General features: G+C 33.2%; 1 protein-coding gene across 1 annotated transcript in view; it reads left to right on the forward strand.

Moving 5' to 3' along the window:
* The window catches only part of CCDC178 (coiled-coil domain containing 178), a 477,035-nt gene that overhangs the window by 161,711 nt on the left and 289,306 nt on the right, over positions 1-26,018 (forward strand). Inside the window, exons 12-14 of the mRNA XM_032245388.1 lie at positions 1,814-1,909; positions 2,056-2,192; positions 21,560-21,743. Of these exons, the coding sequence (XP_032101279.1) occupies positions 1,814-1,909; positions 2,056-2,192; positions 21,560-21,743 (417 nt within the window). The remainder of the gene's footprint in view (positions 1-1,813; positions 1,910-2,055; positions 2,193-21,559; positions 21,744-26,018) is intronic.

Here is a 26,018-nt window from a genome sequence, read left to right on the forward strand (position 1 = left end):
AAGATAATATTTTGAGAATGAGGCTTTGAAAGTGTTCTAGCCTGATTCTGCTCTCTCTGGTGGCTGCCAGATGGCTGCTTTTCTCCATAAATTATTATTTGAGGCTTCTGTGGAGCTGAAGAGAAGGACTAGAAGGTGAAACACCACAAAGCGCAGTCTGCTTACTAAGACTAGGCTATTTTACTAAATCAGTGCTCCCTAGATTGTTGCAAGCCTTTAGCTAATTTCAAGTGCTGACAGGCTGATTTGACATTTTTTGGCCAGTTTGTTTTAATTGCATTTATACAGGAGGGAGTTTTCAGAGACTCCTGCTTCACTGTTTTCATTGATGTCTCTGCAAAGACATAATCTGGGAATGTTGACTGTTTATTTTACGTTTTTTTCATGGTCTTTTTCATTTAAATTTTGTTTATGGTGTTTTTTGCCACATACTATTATAAAATGTGCTGCCAAAACCCATCAACTGATCTCTTGGTTTACTTGGCAAGGTGACACTCTCCTTTAGCCCAAGATTATACAAATGAAATCTTATTGATTACTCTAATTTGAACTGTTCTGTGTTTGCATTTAGACTTTTATTCATCTCAAACTTTACTTTTGTTATTATATGAGTTAGATGTGCAATATAGAGACTACTTTGAATTTTTTTAAACAGAGATTTCACATTATTCCAATTCCATTAATTAAATAACTTCTTTCTCACTAATTCAGATATAATTTTTTTAAAAATATTCATTCAAATTTATTTCTGGCCTCTAATTTTTCCCTCTGGTCTTTATTATTATTAGGAAAACAAATGTTGCTTTAATATAGTGGTATTATACGATGTTTTAGTATCTGGTAGCAAGTTTCCAATATTTTGTTTTTCAGTACCTTTTAGCTAGTCTCAGATACCTTTCTTCCTCATGAACTTCATTTAATGCAGTTAAAAAAAGAATACTCCATTTTGCTATATTTTAACACTAATGTTGGGAGAACACATATTATATTCATTAAACTTTTTTGTAACAAATCATGCTTTTCATGTGAAACTTGATTTAGGGTTTTTAATAATAGTTTTTGTTTACTTTATATAGGTCCTCTTCTTTTTGTCAAATTTGTTCCCAAATAATTTATATTTTTAAGAAAACTTTTAAAGCATTTATTCCATATTTTAAAAACAGATTATTACTTTTATAGATAAAAGCTATTCATTTCCTAATCCCTATATCTAGTAGATAAAAGCTATTCATTTTCTAATCCCTGTATCTAGCCATTTTACCAAAATTATTTATGATTGTTTTAAACAGAATTATTCTATTTTTTCTAGGTATTTAATCATGTTATCTGAAGTTGAGGATATATTCACTACTCATTTTCAATATTATAATAGCAATATTTGATTTTATCATTTAATTGTGTTTACCTAGTCTTTCCCAAAGCATGATTAATAATGGTGGTAAAAGACCAATAAGAATAATATGGTCTTATTCTTGAGTCTAATGAGGATACATTCAGCATTTTATAATTTGTTTTGGTATTTGCTATTGTTTATATTATATTTGAATAATTTTTCTCATGCTAGTTTTTTTAAATTATGAAAACTAGATAGTGAATGAATTTATTTAATGACTGTTTTGCGAAGTGTTGGTATATTTATGTTATTTTCTCCTTTAACATGTTGATATGATGAATTATTCATAATTTTCTAATAGTTTTCAATTTTTGTGTAACTGAAACACATTCTACTTCATCACGATTAATCTATTTTTTACCTGATAGAAGGATGAAACGCTACACAATTCACTTACATTCTGTATTTCTCTTTTCTTAGCTGGAAGACTTGAGAAGAGTTCATGATCAACTCACTTGGAAGAAAAAAAGTCAGGAAAATCAGTATCTGGAAGCAGTTAGTGTTTTTTATGCTGCAGTAAGTTGACTTTTTCCTATTTCCTACTTAGAACGTTATTCTCTATTTCCAAATATTGACTCATGTATCTAAAAATGATTTCATTATTATGCCGTTTTCATTTTGATAATTATACATGTATGAATGATTCTTTTCTTTTCTTAAAGAAAAAAGCATGGGATATTGAGCTTTCTGATGTTGCAAAAGATTATTCAGATATTTCTTTCAAATGTACACAACTGATGGAAGAAAATAAAAAACTTGAGATTGATATTAACACAATGACAGAAAAAATCAATGAAAGGTAAATTTAAAAATACATTTTTTCTTATATAATATAATCCAATATATTAAATTTAATAAATCTCTCCAGTTTGTGTCCCTTGAGTGATATGGTGGTGTTTTGATTCTTATTAACTTAAAATTTCAGTTCTATTCAAAATGTTGCCTTTAATCACACTGGATTCCCTTTGAAAAGTCAAAATAATTTTAAAAAGTTATAAGAAGCTTTACACACCCTAATCTCACCACTTTTTTTCGATATATTCTCTTATACTCAAAAATACTTTAGACTTGAAATAAAGTAGCCCCCACCTTAACCATGGGAGATATGTTCCAAGACCCATAGTGAATTCCTGAAACAACAGATAGTACCACTTATAGCCCTATAAGTACTACAGTGTTTCAGTCTGATAACTGAGCTGGCTACTAAGTGACTGACAGGTAGCATACACAGCATTGACATGCTAGACAAAGGGATTATTCACATCTGGGGCAGGAGAGCATGAGATTTCATCATGCTACTTAGAACAGCACACAATTTAAAACTTATGAATTGTTTATATCTGCAATTTGCCATTTAACCTTTTCAGACCACAGTTGAATACAGGTAACTAAAACTGCAGGAATCAAAACTGCAGATATGGAGGATCTTACATATGCCTTATCAAGCTCATGATCTCCTTCAGTCCACTCTGAATTTTTCCAGCAACTACTATACTAGTATTTTTGGTTTGGAAATCTATGAGTTTTCTTGACTCCTCTTTCTATTGCAACCCTCATATTTAATGTATGAACAAAAACTATTCCACATACTAAATGTATTTTCAATCTATTCTCTTCATTACTCCACCAACAATCTAATACAAGCTATCGACGTGTCTGGAATGAATTCACAATGACTAGCAGAACTGATCTACATGCAATCACTTTCTAATCCATTATCTACATTTTGATAGGAGTGTTCTTATTTATCTTAACATGAGTAGGATCAATTCCCCTCTATGTCTGCATTAATTTTAACAAGGGTGAAGGGACAAAAGATCATCCTGCAAAGTCCACTGAATAGGCATATCTGCTTCTACAGTCTCATATTCTTCCCAGTTCACCCTTATTACTTGGTTCAAATACAGTAGTATTACTTCCATTTCTTACACTTGTCACTCTTTTTCTAGCCCATACATGGTATTTTTATGCTACTTTATTTTCCCACAATGTTTTTTTTACCACTTCTTTCTACCTAGTTGCCACTTATCCTTAAGGTTACAGCTGAGGAGTCAGCTCTGGGAAGCTTTCATTGACTTTTCTATGAAATTCAGTTCCTCTGTTACATGTACATGTGGTACACATGGCTCTCTTTCTCACACTTCTCCTCATATTCATAATTTTATATATGAATATTTGATTTATTTCTATCTTCCTCAAAAATGGAAAGATCCATGAGGTCAGACCATGACTACTTTTTCTTCACTGTTGAAACCTCATCATATAGCAAAGGGTCTGACACATACTATGCTATCAGGAAAAAGGTGGCAATGATACTTGATGATTGTACTGGAAGTTTGATAAAATTTCTTAGGATTATTTTACCTTTGGAAATGATGGAATGGAACAATTTGTAATACTTACTTGTATGTTAAACGTACAGGATGTTGGCTCTTTAAAGAATAACTCAAAACTGTAGTTGCTAATATTACTACATTTTATCATTTTATTTTATAAAGAAAAAGAACCGAGGAGCAAAAGCAAACAAACATCTGAAGAGTGGGTGAGCTAATAAGGACACCCACCTGGAGGAAAGGAAGTGTGTGTAAGAGTTAGCACTTAGATTATTCTGCAGTAACCCCCAAATCTTAGTGCCTCAAAATGAAAAGGTTGATTTCTCACTGACATTGTAATTTAGCTGGTAATGGAGGGAAAAATACATTAGTGAGATCAGTCAATGGCTCTGATAGCTTCCACAGGAAGGTGATACATGTTAATACCACTCACATTCCTTTGAACAAAGCAAGTCACATGACCAAGTCTGATGTCAGTGGGATGACAAGTCTGATTCTCTCAAGAATAGATATAGTGAATAATAGGGCACACTAGCAAGTCTATCACAAGCTGTGGGAATACAGCTGTATTTATGGGGGAGGATTTCCATGGTGCATATCTTACCCAGAAAACATCTTGAAACATTACTTAATTATTTAATTATCTTCCAATTTTTACCAGAAGTTAAAAATTAAATGGATAATTTCTAACAGTGGATTACATGGTACTGAACAGAGAATTAATAAATGATCAGTAAAATAAAGTGAAAGAGGGATTAAGGGATTTGCAGGCAAGAGTCAGGTCTACCATATATCGAAGTCATGTTCCTAAAGAAGAGAAGGTAAAACACAGAACAAAGAGATAATTGGCAATTCATATATCAAAATAGTTATTATATTCTTGTTTCTAACTTGTAACTATATATATATGTATGTGTCACATGTATGTATGTATGCGAATAATTTTATCTATTTCGATTATTTGCACATTTAAACTGGCACATCTATGTATATGTGGCAAGTATATATTGCATTACAAATGTATACAAGTGTAATTTTTCATGTCCTAAAATTTTGTTTGCTTTTCTTCCAAATTTGCTAGGTCATTTTATAATTTTTTGTTTAACACAGATACTTAAAACTTATCTTTTATCTCTTAAATAGTGTGAATAATTATAATCTACACCTAATAATTTAAATATCTGAGTCTTTGTAATTTATTTCTGCTTCTTATTCATCCAGCTCATGCTTCAGTACCTTTTTCCTTTGTATTCTTGGTTATTTTTTTAAAACCATGTGTAGTCCATTTGCTTCCGAATGCTATTTGCAGAAAATCTTTGAGTCCTAGGATAAAGTTGGGTTAATCATTGCAACCTTACACTTATGAGAAGGTTCTGTTTTTCAATTTGTGTCCTTGGATATGCTCTAGACTATGATTTTGTTTCCTAAGACATATTTAACAAAGCTCCATTTAATTAAAAGTTCCAGTGCCTTAAGAGCAGTAATGTCTTCTTAGCACGCTGACTGTAACATGTTTGTTGTAAGAAATTTGGAAAATATAGAAAGTAAAAAAAGAGATTGAGACCCTAACATTGTTTCAATTCATAGAAATATAGCTATTAATACATTGCTAATTTTTTTCCTTCTTACTGAATAATTGTGAGTTTTGATGTTATTCCTGACATGATATAATAGATTTTTTTCACCATATAAAACAACTGTTAAATACTACATTTATGTATTGGAACATGGAGTTCAAAACAATATTCAAAACTATGATTTATGTAATAATTGCTGTTATTTAGATTGCTCTCATTTTTACTATTTGTTGTGAATATTATGGCAGTAGATTATTTTGTTTAGAAATTTTTATCAGTATATTGGATTTTAAAATTTAAAATAGTTTTATAGAATTTGATTCAGTATAATACTTTTAAAACTCCCACTTCATCTCTACATCTACTTTCCAGAAAGACAATCCCATTCAGAAGGCTGTGCAGTACATAAGCCTGTCCTCTCACACACCTGTGAATGAAGATAGTTTTCATTCGTCATAGTGGAATATGATAATGTTGTTTTGAACTCCATTTATTTGATTAGTAGGGAGGTCGAATATTTGTACATCCTCTCTTGAATTCTACTTTTCCTAAATAGTTCTTCTATGTTTCCAAGGAAGAAATGAGGAACTAAGAGTTCTAATGAGCAAAAAGAGCTTTCCTAAAGTCCCACAGCTAGAATTCAAAATATGACTTTCTGTATTCAGGTTCAGAATATTAACCTCCTCTCATTTTTTGCAGTTTAATCTGACTTAAATTTAACCAACACTTAGTAAATGTTCAAATACGCTCAATATATCAGTCCGATAATAACAATCACAAATAGTAGATCTAATGTTAAAATTGCTGTTATTAATATTTTGGGGCAAAGATAAGATGGTGGTGGGTTCACAGAGTGACACCTTTGATGTGGCTAGAGCTTAGAGCAAGTACATGATCTGACCTGTTTGTGTCTGTCTGGGTGTGTGTGTGTGTGCGTGTCTGTGTGTGCATGCAGTATGTGTTTTTATGTGGCAGGCCGTCAGGAGAAAACACTGAGGCTAAGGAACTACCATGCCAGATAATGAATCATTTTAAGGTGTTTGGATTCAGCTAAAGACCGTAGCTGTCCACTAAAGAAGCCATATGAATCAGACTTTCCTTTTAAAGATGTCATTTTAGCAATATTTGGATGAGTTAAGGTTTGAAAAACTAGTTTGATAATCTTACCAGACATTAAATGAAAAATGTGTGGATGAACAGAAGGAAGGTTGGAGGGTTAATGCTGCTATGTTTGATTGGAATATTGTATGGTGCAATACAAGTGTAAGTATCTGGAAATCACTTTGATTTGTGAGTCTGAAATTGTAGTAAGATGATCTAGGACAGATGTTAGATATAAAATATGAAGTACTTTAAATTGTCAGGCAAGTGTTTTCATGTTTTTTCCTTCATATGTTTCTTAAAATTTTGAATTTTTATAAATGTAACTTGTATGGAAAAATTATAACACTTGGCTATATATCAGCATAACTTAAAAATTTCCCAATATCTGATAGGGCAGAATCAAGAAATATAGTTAATGGCCCTATCTACTAACCCATAGTTTGGTTTTTCATGAAATCATGACTATCTACTCAGAAAATATAAGGGAAAACCTCATTCATTAGAAAATTAAACGCAAAATGCAATTAAGAAGACATACATAGAAAGTAGGAAGTTTCTGTGGAGAGAGTACCAAATGTGATTAACATGTACTTTAAAAATAAATAAATAGAGGGGTATGTCAAAAATTTGAATATGACCCAATTATGAGCAAATGTCAAATTCTAACCAAATAAATTAAAAGTCTTATTGCAATTTTAACTAAACTCCTAATAGAATTTTATTTTATAATAAAATAACCAAGTTAATTTTAAAGTGACTATTTATGGGGACAAACAGCTCTGTGGTATATATAAATGTGAAAAAGATTATATAACTGTTAAACTCTGTAGTACTGTTCAAGGTAGAGATAGCTAGGAAACTGAAATATCAATGGATACCAATAGCAATCAATTAGGAATAAAATTTAAAAGATATCTCTTACAATATAATTTTGAAAAATCAAATCCACGAAATGAATCTAGCAAGGTGGTGTCTGATAATATTACCTGAAAGACTACATAACATTTTTGAAGCAAATTAAAGAAGATGTCAGTCAACAGAGAGGGGAATACGTTGGCCATGAATTGCAACACTCCCTGTTATCAAGATGTTCATGCAATCTCAAGAAAATTCTTAGCAAATTTTGTGTTTATATGCATGTGTGTATACATGTAAACTTAAACACTTGATATTAAAATGTATATGGAAAATTGAAGAAGGAAAAATATTTAACAATGTTGAAGAACTAGGCTTCAGAAATTATAATGCGGTTTTTCAAAATTCACAATAGAGCTCAATATGTAAAATGACTAGTTACTGGTACTAGAGTAGAAAGATAGACCAGTGGAAATGAGTAGAAAGTCCAGAATCAGGCCTATGCACTGTGTTTATGGCAAGTGTGCCACTGTAGTGCAGCAAATAGCAAAGAATAAATGGCCTTATGAAAAAAAAAATGTCTTTCCCCTACCTATCTTACAAACAACAGTCTATTTTTGGAACATAGTTGTAAATGTGAAAGTTAAAACAATACAAAATTCTAAGAAAACGTAGAAAAATATCAATATGAGTCAGGTAAAGTTTTCTTAAACAGGAAAATAAATACCAGCATAGAGAAAAAAACTGAATAATAAACATTCCATTAAGCTAGAGATAAGGTAAACCACAGACTAATAAAATATACTTGTAATAGCTATATCTGAGAAGAAAAATTGATAAACCAAAAAATTGGTGGAGAAAAATTAGTAAATAATAAAATTATATGTATATATATAAAATATAATGATAAATATAAAATAACAAAAATTAAAAATTAAAGAAAAAGCAAATAATAAAATAATCTGCAGAATTGAACAGTCACTTCACAAAAGAGGATAAGCAAATGTACAATAATCATGAAAGAGAAGAATGACTAGATAAGATATAACATATTCATAAAAAGTAATACTCTGCAGCAGTGAGAATGAACAGATTTCAGCTATACACAACAACATGAATGAATCTTAGAAACATAATATTGAGTAAAAGAAGACAAAATGGCTGTATATACTGTGTGGCCTTGTTCAGAAACAGGCAAAATGGTCATAGGAGTCAGGATTGCAGTTCCTGTTGGGTGTCAGTGACAGAGAGAGCACACACCTGAGATTCTACTGGCCATGTGTTTTATATATATATACATATATATACGTATATATATATATATACACATATATATACGTATATATATATATACACACACACACACACACACACATATATATATACATATATATATACACACATATACATATATATATATATACACATATATATAATTATTATATATAAATATATTCTGAATGAGGGTGGTACTGGTATATTCACATTAAAAATGGATTGAGCTATACTTTTTGATTTGCAGTCTTCTGTACAAACATTCTACTTCAATAAAATGTTACTTTTAAAACAAACATTAAATTACATAAATTGTTAATTCAGTTCATCTAAAATGTGTTCAACAACTTATTAATCATTTACTGAATTCATATTGTACACAGACATTATGGTAAGTTCTAAAGTTGTAATATATATGTGGAAAACCTTCTGCCTTCAATGAGCCCCCAAGAAAATACATAATTATTATAGAGGTTATGCTTTTTCAGTTTGATATGGTTGGCTCTATGTCCCCACTCAGATCTCATCTTGTATCTCCACGTGTTGGGAGAGGGGCTAGTGGGAGGTGATTGAATCATGGGGCAGACTTCCCCATTGTTGTTCTCATGATAGTGAGTGAATTCTCAGGAGATCTGATTCTTTGAAAGTATGTGGCATTTCCTCCTTCACTCTCTCTCTCTCCTGTTCAGCCGTGCTAAGACGTGCTTGACTCCCCTTTGCCTTCTGCCATGAATATAACTTTCCAGAGGCCTCCCAGTCACGCTTCCTGTTAAGCCTGAAGAACTGTGAATCTCACTTCTTCATAAATTGCCCAGTCTCAGGTAGTTCTTTATAGCAGTGTGAAAACGTACTACTAATACAGTAGCCTAATAAGTATAGTAAGAAATGCAAAAGAGGAAAAAAAAAAAAAAAAAAAAAAAGAAATGCAAAAGAGGGAGCTTGCGGGAGATTCTGCATTGCAGCTCATTTTGGCTGATACTGACTATGATTACCTGGGATTAAAAAGCATATAAGCAAAAAAACTTAGTTCTGTGTTTTCCTTTAAGTACCCCGCTTTCTATGAAGATATTACATTTGTTAATAATTTTTTCTCTTCAAAGTAATATGGCCTTGTGATGTTTTTACATATAAAATTAGATAAAATGCACAGCCTTTATTTATGGCTACAGACCCACTGTCTTGTAACTGCTTGCACATAGGCCCTATGCCCTCATTTCCCCCATTTTTGGAACCTCAAGGACTAACCTAGCATCTGAAACATTGTTGAGGTACATTATGTGCTCTATAATATATTCAGTAGAAAATAATCATTTGTAGTATACTACGTGTAACTTGTTCCATTGTAGGAAATACTTAATATAGAGATTAACGATTTTAATCTTTAGAGCTCCATCTGAGAAATAGCTTCATATATCCTTATTTTTACTTCATTTAAAATATTTTCAAATGGCAATTTAATAACTTTATAACTATGATTAATAAACTAATATAACTTTATACTTATGACTAAATGTGCTATATTTAAAGAAAACAGAGAATTAAAAAGCAACTGTGTGAGAGTGTTTGTGTGTCCTGAGCACCTGTTTTGTGTCTGACACTGTTTGAGGTGCTCATGACAATGTTTAAATTTACATTGTTGTATAGGATAATAATAATAAACATGTTAATTAATAAATATGTAATTTGAAATGTAGTCATTGATACTCTTGTGAGGACAATAAAATTAAATAATGTGGTAAAGAGTGACAGGCAAGGTGAGCGTTGAGGACTTTGCTTTAGCATAGACATTCAGTGTCACCTCTCTGAGAAAGTAATGTTGGTATTGAGACCTGAATGAAGACATGTCAGTGTTAAGCAGGTCTGAGGAAGAGAATTCCAAGCATAAGAGGAAGCCTTGAGATAGATAGAAATTATATGTGCCCTGAAAAGAGAATGGAGGCTGGTGTTGCTAGAAAATTGTATGAGAGGGGTAATTCATAGAGACAAATGTTGGTGAGGCAGGTGGGACTCATATACTAAAAGCTCGTAAGTGTGCTGTGATAGAGCCATATGATTAAAGCATTTTTATAATCCTACATTTTAGGGAGATCAATTGGGCTGCTTAGTGAAGGATGGACTTTGGTGCATTTAAGAAGAAGGTTTTTTTTTGTAATTCAAAAAAATACGTAATTATGACATATAGATAAAGATTTTTGCAGTATAAATGGTAAGACATTCAGATATATTTTGGAGAGGATGCCAACACGACCTTCTGGTAGGTGGGATATAAGATGTAAGGGAAGAAATGGTCAGGCTATTTGCTGAAATAACAAGAGCTTATAGAAGGCATGAAGAGGATTTGAGGAGAGAAGATAATGTCTCCTTAGGCCATATTAAATTTCAGATTCTTATGAGCTCTTGAAATGGAAATGAGAAGTAACAATTAGATACATTGGTTTACAGCCCAGTGATGAGGAGGATACCAAAGACAAATTTGGAGTCATAAAATTAAACAATGGGACAGTTTGAGATGTCTAAAAAGAGAGTGTAGGCAGAGAAGTAATGAGAATTTACATTTTGTGCAATATGGACAATGGAGAATATGAAAAGTTTTTTGCTACAGAACTCTTATAAATGGGGCATCCACAGGGCTCCTATCTTTCAAATGAAGAGCTGAGCTTATGGGCAAGTAAAGGAAATCCTCAGGGGTCAATGCATTGAAAGTAATTGAACAACTGCAGGGTGAATTCCCAGCTGATATCTGGCTGCCCTGAAAATATAGGTGGAAGAATAGCCTTGGGTACTTGGTAAACAAGGGAATTAAATTTTAGTGGCTTCAAATAATAGGTCATGGGCCATGGATCTGTTCAAGTGAAGGAGCTGGATAAAGTAAGGACACTTAAATTAATAGAAAAAATCTACCCGGGAGGGAAGGCAGAGGCAAGAGTGTCTGTCTACGTCTGGGACCTGGGCGAAAGAAAAGAAAGCAAGAACATTCCCATTCTGCCCTCTTTTCACAGTACTTTGGTGAGTTAATTTATACCATCTATGTGTTCGTAGAAGGCCCTAACCAATAAATTATCATAGAAAAGTTACCCTGTTCTGCTCAAATAGTCAATGGAGGAATAAACCCTAGACTGAGGCCATATAAGATTCTCACAGAAAAAGTAAGGCTTTTAAAAATGAACTCATATAATTATAAAGCACATAAGGAAAGCTACAATGTGAATTGGAGTTATCAGAAATGATAAGATTCTTATCATTCTTATCAAATAAATAATTAAATAGAACTCAGATCAATTATGAGATTCATTCTATCTAAGTTTTAAATGGCTAATGGAAACAAAACAGACTAATAGAACACTATCCAAAAAGTGCTGGCAGTGAAAAAGAATCCACCAAAACGTGTAAAAATTAAAACGGGATTCATTTCTACTGAAGATTCTATTAATTAAATAGTAGAAAGAGCTGGGGGAAAAATCATCTGTGTGCCTAAAAATAGAACCCAGAATGCAGCACAGAGAGAAAAAGGGAGAAAATCTGGAAGAAATATTAAAGTTGTGGAAAACAGAATGAGAAATAAAGGAAAGAATGGGGAAAGCAGTACTCTAAAAGATAATGGCAGATGATCTATAATTTTTAGAACATAGATTTTCAGCTTCAAACAGCACCATAAATCCCACACAACATGAACTCATAAATAAAACTTTAATCTATTTAAACCATAGTTTACTCAAGTTGGAAGGAGAAATTAAAGGCATGACATGCTTTTTGTCAAACGAATGTATTCTACAGGGACAGCACCCACAATGGCTTTCCTTCCTCTTTAAATTTAAGGAGTCAATGATACTTTTTGTTCAAGGCCAAGGCGTTCATCTGTGCTATTGGTCTCGACCTCTTCTGCCTTGTTCAGGGCATAGTTTTATTCGTAACACTTCCATTTTTAACATTTTTATTCACTATCTTTTTTCATTTTTAGCCTGTAGACATCATTAATCCTCCTCCAGTATAAAATAAAAGGTTTGCTTTCATCCTATTTGTACTTTTAGCAAATCACTCAGTAGTTCCCTTTTACTCTTATTAAAAATTTCCTATAGTTAGCAACATTTGGTAGATTATTAGTAATATTTCCTTCACTATTAATCATTTTTTGACACACAGCAGTCTGGCCTCTTAAATCCCATGCTACCAAAATCTGTCTTACTTAAGGGCAAAAAAAGACCTTTCTTCCAGAATCCAGGAGGTCATTTTTCAGTCCTGTGGTGGGCTGGGGTTTTTTTCTTTCTTTTTTTCTTCCTGCATGCGACCCAAGCATTTGTGTCTATGCCCTTTTTGACGCTACCCCTTTTTGAGATTCAGGATGCCATTCTTTTGGTTCTTCCTTTAGCTCTGTGAAGCTGTTCTTTTTAGGAATCCTAGAGAAGCTGACATATCTCTGCTATCCCTGATTAGTTTAGGGTACTAATTTCAGCCCTTTTATACCCTTGCTCCATCTCCTGCCCCAGGAATTTCACCTGTTTCCCCTTATTTTAACATGTACTATACATTTTGACACTTTAATCTCACTCCACATTTTCTAGCTCTACCAAAAGTATAATTTTGAGTATCTACTCTACCCCTAACTCACGTCGTGCACTGATCCACCAAGTTACCTGTTTTGGGCGTCATTCTATATCCCTCTCTCCTGGCTCACTGCCAGCCAGCATCTGACCAACTTCTTTAAATGTGTCTCCAATGGGTACTTTTCTTTCTATTTCAATTACCAACAAAATAAACCAGGCCCTTATTGTCTCATAATGGGAACACTATTTTTTTTCAGCAGCTTAAAAACATATCATAGGCTCTCTACCAGCTGTTGGATAAAGTTCTGTCTTCCAGACTGACAGATTAGACACTGTAAACTGTCACCTGCCTAACTTCAGACTCATCTCTTATTCTTCCTTCTATGATCTTAGTCTGTTTTGTGTTACTATAACAGAATACCTGAGCTGGGTAATTTGTAAAGAAAAGAGGTTTATTCACTTCATGGTTCTACAGGCTTGGAAGTTCAAGAGTATGACCCTATCCTGGGTAGGGCTTTCATGCATCCAAACATGCTGGAGAAGGTCAAAGGGGAAGTGAACAGGTACAAAGAGACAAAGCTTGAGAGGCATCCTGGTTTTATAGCAACCCACTCTCATGGGAACTAATTAACTTCCATAAAAGCTAATCCAATTTCACCAAAGCAAGAGCTTACTATGTAGCCAGAATAGCACCAAGCCATTCATGAGGGATCTACCACTGTGACTGAAACTCTTCCTGCTAGGCCCCACCCTGTAACACTGTCACATCGAGGATCAAATGTCAACATGGGTTTTAACAATGACAAACAAACAACCTCCAAAGCAATCCTTATGTTCTAACCTATTAAAAGGCTTCTGCATCTTTCAGCTCCAGTTTGGTCTCCAGTATTCTTCTGATTGGAATTTCCTTTTTTTTCCTCCTCCTTCCACCTGCTCTTCCTCTTCCTTCTCTTCCTCTTCTTCTTCAGCATGTTTTTAAATCTGATTAATTGACCCTTCATACAATAGCTCAGACATTAACTATTCCCAGAAGCTTTCCCTCTCCATAACTTATCTTCCCGTGTCTACAAACCAAAACAGTGCTGAGTGCTTCTTCCATTATTGTACTTATTATTGCACTGGAATCTGTTTTTTGTTTCTTTTTTTCCTTTATGAGTGTATAAACTTGTTTCTATTTATCTTTATAGCTCAGTCACCTAGCACAGTTGTTGACATATAATCAATGCTCAATAAATATCTATTTAACTAACTTTCCCTGGTTCCTTGTACTTTCCACACTATATACAGTTACTGCAGGTTTGCTTATTTGTTGCTTCATCTTTGGCTTGAGCTGCTTATTTGCAGTCCTTGTGTATCTCTCTCTCTCTCTCTCTCTCTCTCTCTGTGTGTGTGTGTGTGTGTGTGTGTGTGTGTCAATAGGTGTTGAATAAATGACATAATGAATGATAGCTAAATATAAAAGTTTTTTCTTAGTTCTTCCTTGGCTTCAGTAGCTCTGTATTCCTGTTCTCTGTGCTATATACTCTGATGTCATATCCACTTGTGTCTCCTTATGTTTCAAAGCAAGACTAAGGATTATTTTACTTATATTTGTTTTTCTCTCTCATGTGTGTCATCTCACTAAAGTAGAGACCAGGATAAAGAGTGAGGCAGCTTTTATATACTATTTTAATCAACAAAAAAACTGTTTATTAAATCACTTGTATTATTCAATGTTGGTAAGCAGTATGTATGTATTACCCTCAATTTATTTAATCTTGATTACAACTTTGTTGATAGGTATTATTAAATTAATCATACAGATAAGGAAATTTAGTATGAAACCATCCTTCCCCAGTTACATAAGGAGCAATCAGAGTTTGAATACAGATCTACTTAACTCCAAAATTTATGTTCTTTCCATTTATCAACACTGCCTCTTCTCTTCTGTTAGGTAAGTCTTGATTCCTATATCTGACACGTTACGGAAGATTTTTACACAAAAATTACTTCAAAAAACAAATCAAAAGCTTATGGTTTAACTTAATTCTCCATCTCTACATGTGACTATATCTATTGTTTATCTCAGAACGATCCATTCTTGTCCTCTCTTTTATTTGTTATCTTTTTAAAATCTACCATTTATCAGAATCACCTTCCCCTTAGACCCAGTTTCTCTTTTGACTGACGTCCACACATAATTTAATGGTTAAAAAGCAAATCACTGATTTCACAAGTCTAGTGAATGTCCCCATGAAACATCCCCAAATTGAAACTGTTATATACACTAAGATTCCATTAGAAAACTATGTTACCATTTGATGCCATTCTCAGACTGTTACCCTATGTAAATAAATTACATAATTACTGTATAATATATTGTTCAGATATATTTTATCTTAAGAATGACAACATTAAAACACAGATGCCATATTTGTTAACAGACTTTGTTCTGTTATCATATACTTACAAGTATTTACTAGACCTTTTAGTGACAACAAAGATGATATGTTTGTTTACCTTGTAGAAGCAGTTTGTAATTTGATAATTTTGTCTTTCAAACCAATGAGTATCCATTAGAAATAGACCCTTTACATTTGGGACATTTGACTTGAGCAAACAATTTCACTTACTTGTTTATTCATATGATAGGCAGGCTTCAAAAACCTAAGTCAAGGAAAATGAGCTTGTTTAAAATGATTTGAAATTGATTAATTTAGATTTAGTTTGCTTGAAGTTAACTGTGTGGTATGAATTTCTATATAGTCATTTTCTTACATTCAAGCTCTGTAAAATATTCTAAATATCTGTTTCTAGTGTTGAATTGTATGTCAAGCAAGACAATGCCATTGTAACTGCAGTGGGCTGAAGATGGGATTGGTAATTGAGGGAAATGAGCAAAAAAGCTGTTGAACAATACAGACATATTGGCACGTTTTATGAAGTTTTTTTTTTTTTTTTCTTCCTGAGGAAACAGGATGGTGATTTATTTGTAAAGATAGCAATTAGAATGTTACTGAAGTTGTTAAATAGCCTGGAATACCTAGAATGAATCCACAGGGCACTGTGGTTTTCATACCCATTTAGCTATGTCTTACCAGCCCATTAATTTGAGTTGCTTCACAGAAGTGTCAAATACTTCTTTTTCTAGCATTGCACAATAAATTTTTCAATCGATATTTTAAATAATTTTATTTGGGGTTTTTATTTTTTTCAGATATTAAAAGAGAAAAGTATATAAATACTGCATTAAAATGATATACACATCATTTAAAATTAACTATTCACCCATGTTAGCCTATTTTAGACTTTTTTTCAGAGAGTTAAAGTACTAAAAATAAATTATACTTTCTATTCCTACTTTCTACCTCTGCAGAGGCATTGAAATGTGAATTTGGATGATACAGTCCATGCAAGAACTTAGACTTTCAATCCATTAGCTCTCTCATTTTCAACAATTTTTTCTCCCATCCCACACCAGCCACCTTCTCTTACAGTTTTACTCTATTTTTGTCATTTCCAAAAATTGAGTTACTTCCTGGTCTCCATTTTAGTATCCACTCAGATAACCAACACCTCTTTTTCCAGCTTACTCTACTAGCACCCTCACTCCAGCAAATATTTGACACTATGATGACCAATCTATCATCGTTTTTAAGAGGAAACAGCATGGTGATTTATATATCCACCTTCTTGTTCTTCTTTCCCTTCTTACAGAACCTAATTATGTTGGATCAAAATAAGCACATATTTAAATGACATTCAAGACTGTGTTTTTATGACTTGAAAAGCCCTATCCCTGAACTAAACCAGCAGCTTTCTTCATGGAACTTTTCCTAGCAGCTGAATGTGGCTAAAATAAAACACAACTATGCTAAATAGTCTCATGGGGTGGATCCTGGTATGGTGGGCCCTAGAGGTTATAGCATATGGGGGCAGTAGATAAAAAGTATACAGTATTATGAATACAAAATACCCACAGTCACTTGAATACCACTTGACAGAGGGTACCTTATATTAGAAAGAATGATCTTCCTCAATTGTGATTAAAAGTATCTTGTTTCTACAAACTTTATAAAAACATATGACCATGTGGAAACACTGCTAGGGAGACACTCAAAGAACTTTGAAAGGGGCTGGGGCCAATTAGAGGCCCTCATGTTTAAACTTCATTAGCAGCACCATAAATTTACTTCTGAATAGAACTTAAATTCGATGACCATAAATCTCAAGTGATTATTCAGCACGGCCAAGAAATTTCTAGACAATTCAGCTTTTCTGATGACTGTTTTATATCTTCTCCCTCTCTTCAATCTTAATATCCATATTATCCTCATTTTAAACAAATCATCTTCTTCATAGGGAGTATAGATGTATATCTATAATCAATGAGAATTACCTCAGTCTCTTGCCAGCTTACTCGTGCAGAATATAAATATGCTATCTTTCCCATGAATCACTATTTCTCTTTAACAGCACATGAGTTTTGCGCGATATTGCTCATGTAATAAAGTATGAAAATACAAAATAAACCTTTGTCCTGAAACTCATCTCTCTCTTTCTATTTTTTGTAGCAAATCTTTAAAACACACACACACACATCTATTTCTGTGAACTCACATTCAATTCTCTATTGATTCGACTCAACCAGGCTTTTCTCAGTGTCATATTCTGGATCCAGTGTCAATTTTTCTCATTAATTTGAATTTTTTTATTGTTTTCTTCCTTAGTTTTGCTTGGTAGGACATATGATGGCATTTTGGAAATAATTTCTTTATAAATAATTTATCTTTTCTTTCTGAGAACTTTAGAAATTTCTTATTTCAGAGTTCTGAAATTGCACAATTTTTTTTCTAGCTATGTGTGTGTATACTTTTTTCAGCTTAGCATGAAGCAAGACTCTTCAATGTGATGATCTGTTGCTTTTTGGTACTGATATTTTTTGGGGTACAGTTTTGCGATCTACACCTGCTACCTATTATCCTATTTCCTATCCTATGATGCTCTGATAGGCGTCTGATAGTTTGTCAATTGCTTCTCATAATTCTGCATTTTTATGATGTATTTCGAGAATATAGAATCAGAAGCATTGATGTAAATAAAAATTTCATTTCTTGTTGGATTGTTTCTTTTATTATCTACTTTTACCTTCTTTCTTATTTGTGGTTTTCTCATTAAATGATATCTTCTAATATGAATGTTGTTGTGCTAATGTTTATTTTCAAATTTTTTGGGTGATTTAGTCCCCAGTATTTATTTTTCAGGCAGCAGTGAATCTTATTTTTAAAACATAATCTGATGATTTTAGTAGGTATACTTTCAATATGTGTATTATGATATGCCTAATTAGTGACACTAGTTATAAAACATGTTTAGATCATTATAAACATTTTAAATAAATCTGGAATTATTTAGTTTTTCCATTATCCTCCTGAGCATTACACATATTTTTGCAAAAAATTAATTACTATTAAACATCTTTACACTTGTTCTATTTTTTAAATAGTTGTCTGGTGCCATTGTTTCACTTTCAAATGATATTTTTTCATAATTAATACTTACATATGTTTGCTGATATTTCTCATTCATTTTTGTCTTTATATCTTCTTATTTATCCTTTCGGTTCACTTTCCTGTGGCTAAAGTGATTCTTTAATAGTTATTTTAATAAAGGCTTTCTGGTAAATTTTCTTAACCTACACCAATTTAGCTCATCTATCTTGAATAATAATTTAGCAATGTATGAAACTATAGCTTCACATTTATTTTTGCTTACATTTGAAAGTAATTTTCTTTTGGCATTTATTATATCACTTTATGTGCCCTTAATAAGTACCTTTAATATTTTACTATTTTATCACAGTATCTTTAGCTATAGTTTTTTTATTTTTATAATGTTCAGTATTCACAACCCATTTTGTTTTCTGGTCTGTGGTCCTATTTTTTTCTCGTCTAGAAATTTTTCTCATTTTAAACTAATCATCTTCACAGGGAGTATAGAAATTTTCTCTAGTCTTTCCATAACATATCTTATTATTGTTCTTTCTGCAAACCAAAGGGTATGTTGCTTAACACATACTCAAACACATACCACACATTGATCCCACTCCACTTAATGCATGGACTGTTTGTGTTCCACAAAACAAATACATGTATAAACCTGCACACACATATATACATATACATACACAAAGATAAGCACACATATACACATATGTACACAGTAAACATAAAATATGCATATACACTAATACAAATATGCATGTGTACACAAACATAAATACACATAGACTCAAGAGTATACATATACTATGTATAGACACAAACGTGCCACACATATATAGTGTGTGTGGTTGCACACACACACACACCCCCCACATATTTTGTGCTGATTTTTGAATGAATATTTTAGTACTTCATTCCTGTCTATTAATCCAAAACTCTCTTTGACTCTTCTCAGTTTGGAGATTTTGGTTCTATTTCAAAACTATTTTAATTATTTCTGTTCCTATTTCTTTTAATCTTATAAATTGTCATCTTCCCCATCTACCTATTTTTGTCTAAATTCTGCTGTGTGTCAAAATGTATTTTCCTTTTACAAAATTAGTTATTCCTTTGCTTAGATCTTTGAGCATTTTAAATATACTTAGTTTAAGTTCTTTGTCAAAATGTTTCATAAAACCAGTATCACCTACCATGGATTGGATTCACACTCTGATTGCTAGGTCTTTGGAAACAATATATTTCTTAATATGTCTTGGTGTCTTTTTTTGAAGCCTTTCATTCTAAATAAGCAGGTCCCTTTTCTGTCTCTGTCTCTGGCTCTCACACACATGTAACACACGCACATACATACACACACACCACTCTCTTTCTCTCATACATACACATCTTCTTGTTCTTCTCTTTCCAACTAAAGTTATGTCATTGCTTCTACCTCACCCTACTTGGTCCCAATTCACCAATCTTTAAATTCTTCCAGTTATGGTCCCCTTTTCTGATTCCCAGTGATCATCCAAAGATGATATTGGGAATAACATTATTGCAGTTACTGATTCAATATGCAGCTTGGTTGACTTATTGGTCTCAGGATCTGTTCTCAATGTCTTCGCTCCTTCCTCTCTATTTATCTTTACTCCTAGTCAGTGAATGATCCTTTCACATCAAGCACAGCTCATGCAAAGCCCTGCCATGAGTCAGTGAACCTTGCACTGGTCACTCATCTGGTGGAATACCTTCAGTTAGTTTTATGCTTCTCTTCTACTGCTGTTTTGATTTTTAACCCCCTTTCTATTCTACAGAGATGGTTACCTTGTTTATGAGCTTTAGCTATGTGTCCTACATGCCTTGAATGTATGTTTATTTTTATTTCTACATCACTCTTTCATCCTATTCTGGAATAGGTGGGAATGAGGGATCAGTGTAGCTCATGATCAGCTGATTTGGCCACATGAATTCAATCTCCTCTGTGTTCTATTAAATGAGAGCATTCATGTGTATTCACCCCAGCCTCTTGAGCAGTGCTAGTTAAATGAAGTGTGTTCTTCAACTAAGTGTCATCAACCCAGGAACATATTCTCAGACCCATCCTACATCTACTGAACCACATTCTGAGAGTGAAGCCTAGGATGTGACTTTCAAAGCTCTCCCCATGATTTTTATGTACATAAAAGCTTTAGAAATACTGCTCCAGCTAATATCCATAGTTTGCTTTCTGGTTGCATGTTAGGATCACCTGGAATGCTAAAAAATAGTGACGCTGGAGCTTTACCCCAGGTTGATTATATATTATTATAAGCCTAGTAATCCATTCAGAATTTTTGGAAGCACAAGTCTTATTAAATCCTTTGCAAGTTATTATAATGCGGAGTTAGTATTGACAACCATTGCTTTATTCAAGTGGCTCTCAAAAGGGATGATTTTGTACCTTCAGGAGATTTTTTGGCAGTGGCTGGAGACATTTTTGACTGTTATAATTGAAACGGTGCCGCTGGCATCTAGTGGGAGATGCTGCAAAACATATCACAATGCACAGGACATCCACACTACAAAAAGAATTGTGCCACCCCAAATGTCAATAATATTGAAGTTGAGAAATTTTGGCCTAGTATACACTTTGGTTTTTGTTTAGGCTTTTCCACTGAATGTATTTTCTAGTAAAAACACCTTTATGGAAGTCAAAAAGTGAAATGGAAAGGAGTATAGAAAGGATTTTGAATGTTCAAAAAGCCAAGCAACCATATTTCCCAAGCCTTTCTTACTGATGCTTTTATGCTTCTGAAATTGAAAACAGCCTGACAATTAGGGTAACCATCAGAAGTAGCAAAATAAATGGAGTCCAGGGACATATGTTCTGTATTCAAGTTTTCCTTACTTATCCAGCAGTGTTTTATCTTTGACAACATAAAATATGATCTTCTTCCTTTTTTAGTATTATTAAATGTTTGTCTCATTATATACGCTTTTGAAATAATCATATTAAATTTTTGCTTTATTTTTACAGTATAAAGAAAAAATCAGAACATGAGTCTGCAATAAAATCTTTGACAAAAACGAAGTTAAAGAATGATAAACATCTCAAGAACATCTATAGGGAGGCTTATCGCGTCAGTACTCTTTTTCACCTAACCAAACACAAAACAGACGAAATGGAAGATAAGATAGCAGAAGTGAGAAGAAAGTTCAAGGTTGTGTATCCTTGTGTTCCTCTTACTTATGATGAAAAGCGAGTAATTTACCTGAATTGTATTGATTTAATCTTGATAATTAGATTTTAATTTAAGGGTTAATAGTCTTTCAAAAAAGTCACTTCTTATAAAAATGAAGAAAACCACCTCTCTCCAAAGCCTCAGCTTGAATAGAAGTGGACGAGGGCTCAATGTAGCTAATCCACACTTGTTTCTACTTTTTGCTATTACCAACCATAAACTACTTGGAGCACCAGGAGTGTGGTGCTCAGTTCAGCTTTATCCTATATATCTAACACATAATTTCTTCCTATAATAGGAAGAAGGGATCCTGAGAAGTGTTCATCTATCTTATGTGAGGTGAGAATAGGAAGTACCTCTAGTAGCCTTATGAGTTGCTGAATTCTAGAGAACCCAGAAATTTGTAGACCACATTTCTGGCAGAAATAATTGCTTACAAGCTTCAAACCCACTCCTAAGTAAGAGATATATTGAATAGCAACTCTCTTCCATTTGTGGTAGAGACTTTGTATTAGTCCATTCTCACGTTGCTATGAAGAAATCCCTGAGACTCGATAATTTATAAAGAAAAGAGGTTTAATTGACTCAGTTCTGCATGGCTGAGGAGGCTTCAAGAAACTTAAAATTATGGTGGAAGGTACCTCTTCACAGCGTGGCAGGAGAGAAAAAGCTGAGCAAATGGGAAAGCCCTTTATAAAACCATCAAATCATATGAGAACCTACTATCATGAGAATAGTACAGGAGAACTGCCCCATGATTTAATTATTTCCACCTGGTCCCCGCCCTTGACATGTGGTGATTATTACAATTCAAGGTGTGATTTGGGTGTGGACACAAAGCCACACCACATCAGACTTGCAAAGGCCACCCCACTTTACTGCATCTGCAAGGGCCACTTCAACAGGCTGCTTCCACCCATCACACACACATACAGGTCTCCTGTCTTTGCCATTTTCTTATTGAAGACTTATGAGCAAAAAAAATACATAGAAAATCTACAGTCTGTACATCATTTCCAAGACCTGTCACTAGCACTATCTTCAATGAATACTTTCCTTTGTGATATCTAAATTTAGGATGTGTAAATTTTTCTGTACTGAAAGATTGGGGTGTTGTTTCTACATTGAATCCAGCTGTTCAATTGACCTATGTTCTCTCCCAATGGGTTTTGAATGAGTTAATCATATCTTCTAAGATATAAGTTAGTAAGCAAAGTAAACATGCGTAGGAAAAAATTAAAATTCAAAGCATATAATTATATAGTTTAGCATATGCAATAATGTATATGTTTATAATTTTTTTTAAATTAATATATTTCTATATAGTGATCAGTTCATTTTTTTCTTTGATTATATCAATGAAGATATCATTATCCACTTACTTGGCCACTTAACTGTGTATTTTAATTTTTCTAATTGACTGGAAACTCTTTTCATCTTTCACATATTTCCCCATGGCTATCACAAACTACATTTAATTCTTAAAACATATTTCTTTATTTATCTGAGGTACTCACTTATGAAAGAGATGTTGCAAAGAGGTTATTTATTTTTCTCAATTTTTTTGATACCATAAAATAGAACTTACAGATTCAATGCAAGTGACTCTATTGTAATTGCTTTGCCAACCCATAATAGAGTACCCCACTTTTCTATTATTCTTAATTTTATTTTTTAAATTGACATATAGTAACTGTAGCTATTTATTGGATACACAGTAATGTTGCCATACAGGTAGAATATAGTGATCAGATGAGGGTAATTAACAAATCCATCCTCTCAAACATTTATCATTTCTTTGTTTTGGGAACATTCAATATCATTTTTCTAGCTATTTGAAACTGTATATTATTTGTTAATCGTAGTGATCCTACAGTGATATGGAATACTAGAACTTATTCCTTCTGTCTAGCCATCCTTTAGTATCCTTTAAAAAATCTGTATCTTCTACTTCCTCCTACCCACCCCACTTTTCAGTATTCTCTGTTCTACTTTTCATTTTTGTGAGATCAATTTTGGTTAGTTTTCACATATGAATGAGAATATGTAGTATTTAACTTTCTGTTCCTGAATTACTTTATTTAACATAATGTCCTCCAGTTCCACCTGTGTTTCTGCAAATGACAGGATTTCCTTCTTTCTTACGGCTGAATAATATTCCATTGTGTATATATACCACTATTTGTTATCCATTTATCTGTTGCTGAACACCTAGTTTGTTCCCATATCTTGGCTATTGCAAATAGTGCCACAATAAACATGGGGATACAGATGTCTCTTTAATATATGAATTTTGTTTGGATAAATACACAGTAGTGGGATTGCAGGATGATATAGTACTCCTATTTGTAGTTTTTTGAGGAACATCCATCCTGCTGTCCATAGTGTCTGTACTAATTTTAATTCCCACCAACAGTATATGAATTTTCCACATCTCACCAGCATTTATTTTTTTCATATTTTTTATACTAACCATCCTAACCGGAGTTTGATGATACAGTTGTGGTTTTGGTTTGCATCCCCCTGGTCATTAGAAATGTTGAACTTTCTTTTCATATATTTGTGAGCAATTTGTATGATTTCTTTAAAATATCTTTCCAGATCATTTGTCCCTTTTAAAATCAGCTTTTTTTGTTTGTTTGTTTGTTTGTTTTGTTTTTGCTGTTAAGATGTTTGAGTTCCTTGTGTACTCTGGATATGAATCTCCTATTGAATTAATATATTATAAATATTCTCTCATTCTTTAGGTAATATTTTCACTCTGCTGTTACCTTTGCTGTGCAGAGATTTTTAGTTTAATATAATCTAATTTGTTTATTTTTGTTTTTGTTGCCTGTGCTTTTGAGGTCTTATAAAAATTATCTTTTCTTGGGCCGACGTTCTGAAACATTTCTCCTTTGTTTTCTCCCAGTAGTTTTATAGTTAGGTGTCTTACATTTAGGTCTTTGACCAATTTGGAGCTGATTTTTGTATAGAGGGTCTAGTTTCATTATTCTGCAGGTGGATATCCAGTATTCCTCGAACCATTTATTGAAGACTGCCCTTTCTCCACTGTAGATTCTTGGTGCCTTGTCAAAAATCAGTTGGCTGTATATATGTGAATTAATTTCTCAATTTTCTGTTCTGTTTAACTGGACTATGTGACTGTTTTTATGCCAGTACCATGCTATTTTTTTCTTTTTTAACACAGCTTTGTACTGAATTTTGAAGTCTCTTTTCAAGATCTTTTTATTTTCTTCTTCTGGAATGCCCATAATACAAATATACATTCATTTATGCTGTCCCATTAACGGTGTCATTCTTTTTAGTTTTTTTCCTCTGTCTTGTTATTTCAAAAGAATTGTTTTCAGGTTAATAAATTCTGTCTCCTTCTTGTACTGGTCTATTATTGAAGCTCTTGATTCTATTTTTTTTAATTCCATTTACTAACTTCTTCAGCTCTAGTTTTCTGTTTGGTTCTTTTTTAAATAATATCTATATCTTTGTTGGATTTCTCATTCAAATCATAAATTGTTTCCTGATTTTATTGAACTATCTGTATTATCTTGTATCTGAGTTTCCTTACGATTATTATTTTGAATTCTTATTTCTGGCATTTTGTATATTTCTTTATTATTGGGATATATTACTGGAGAATTATTGTGTTCCTTTGAAGGTGTCATTTTTCCTTGCTTTTTCATGTTTATTGTGTCTCTATGTTGATATCTATGCATCTGGTGGGACAGCTAGCTCTTCCAGTTTTGTGGAGTAGGATATGAAAAGAAACTTGTTCATACTGATGAGTCTTGGGTATCAGTTTTGTAAAGTTCATTGTATTTAGTTCCAGGTGGATACAGTAATGTAGTCTCTACATAGTTTCTTTAGCTGTAATCTATGCTAGTAGCATTTGCAAGTGTCTCACTTGCCTAAGTGAGGTAATTTGTGGTGGTGTGACTTTGCTTAGAGTGGACTCACTGGACTTTTTCTCAGATCAGGGACACATGTGCACATGATGGGTCAGCTAACTTAGGGTCTGGCTCACTGGGGTTGAGATCACAGGGCTGTTACTCTGCCTGGAGGCATGGGCAGAGGATAGTTGCTCAACTGCTGCAGGTGTATCTTCAGGTCAGCCCATGTTTGTTTTTTGTTTTTTTTTCCCTCAAGCCTGGGACCAGGCTCACAGCCATTTGGCCAACCTAGAGGCATGTCTGCCAGGGGTGGCCTGTGGGGCTGTTTCTCATGCCCAGCACATGACCTTAGGGTTTCCTGGCTGGT

This window comes from Sapajus apella, unplaced genomic scaffold (genome assembly GCF_009761245.1).
Source record: "Sapajus apella isolate SASKATOON/1434 unplaced genomic scaffold, GSC_monkey_1.0 scaffold57, whole genome shotgun sequence".
In the NCBI taxonomy this organism is placed as follows: Eukaryota; Metazoa; Chordata; class Mammalia; order Primates; family Cebidae; genus Sapajus; species Sapajus apella.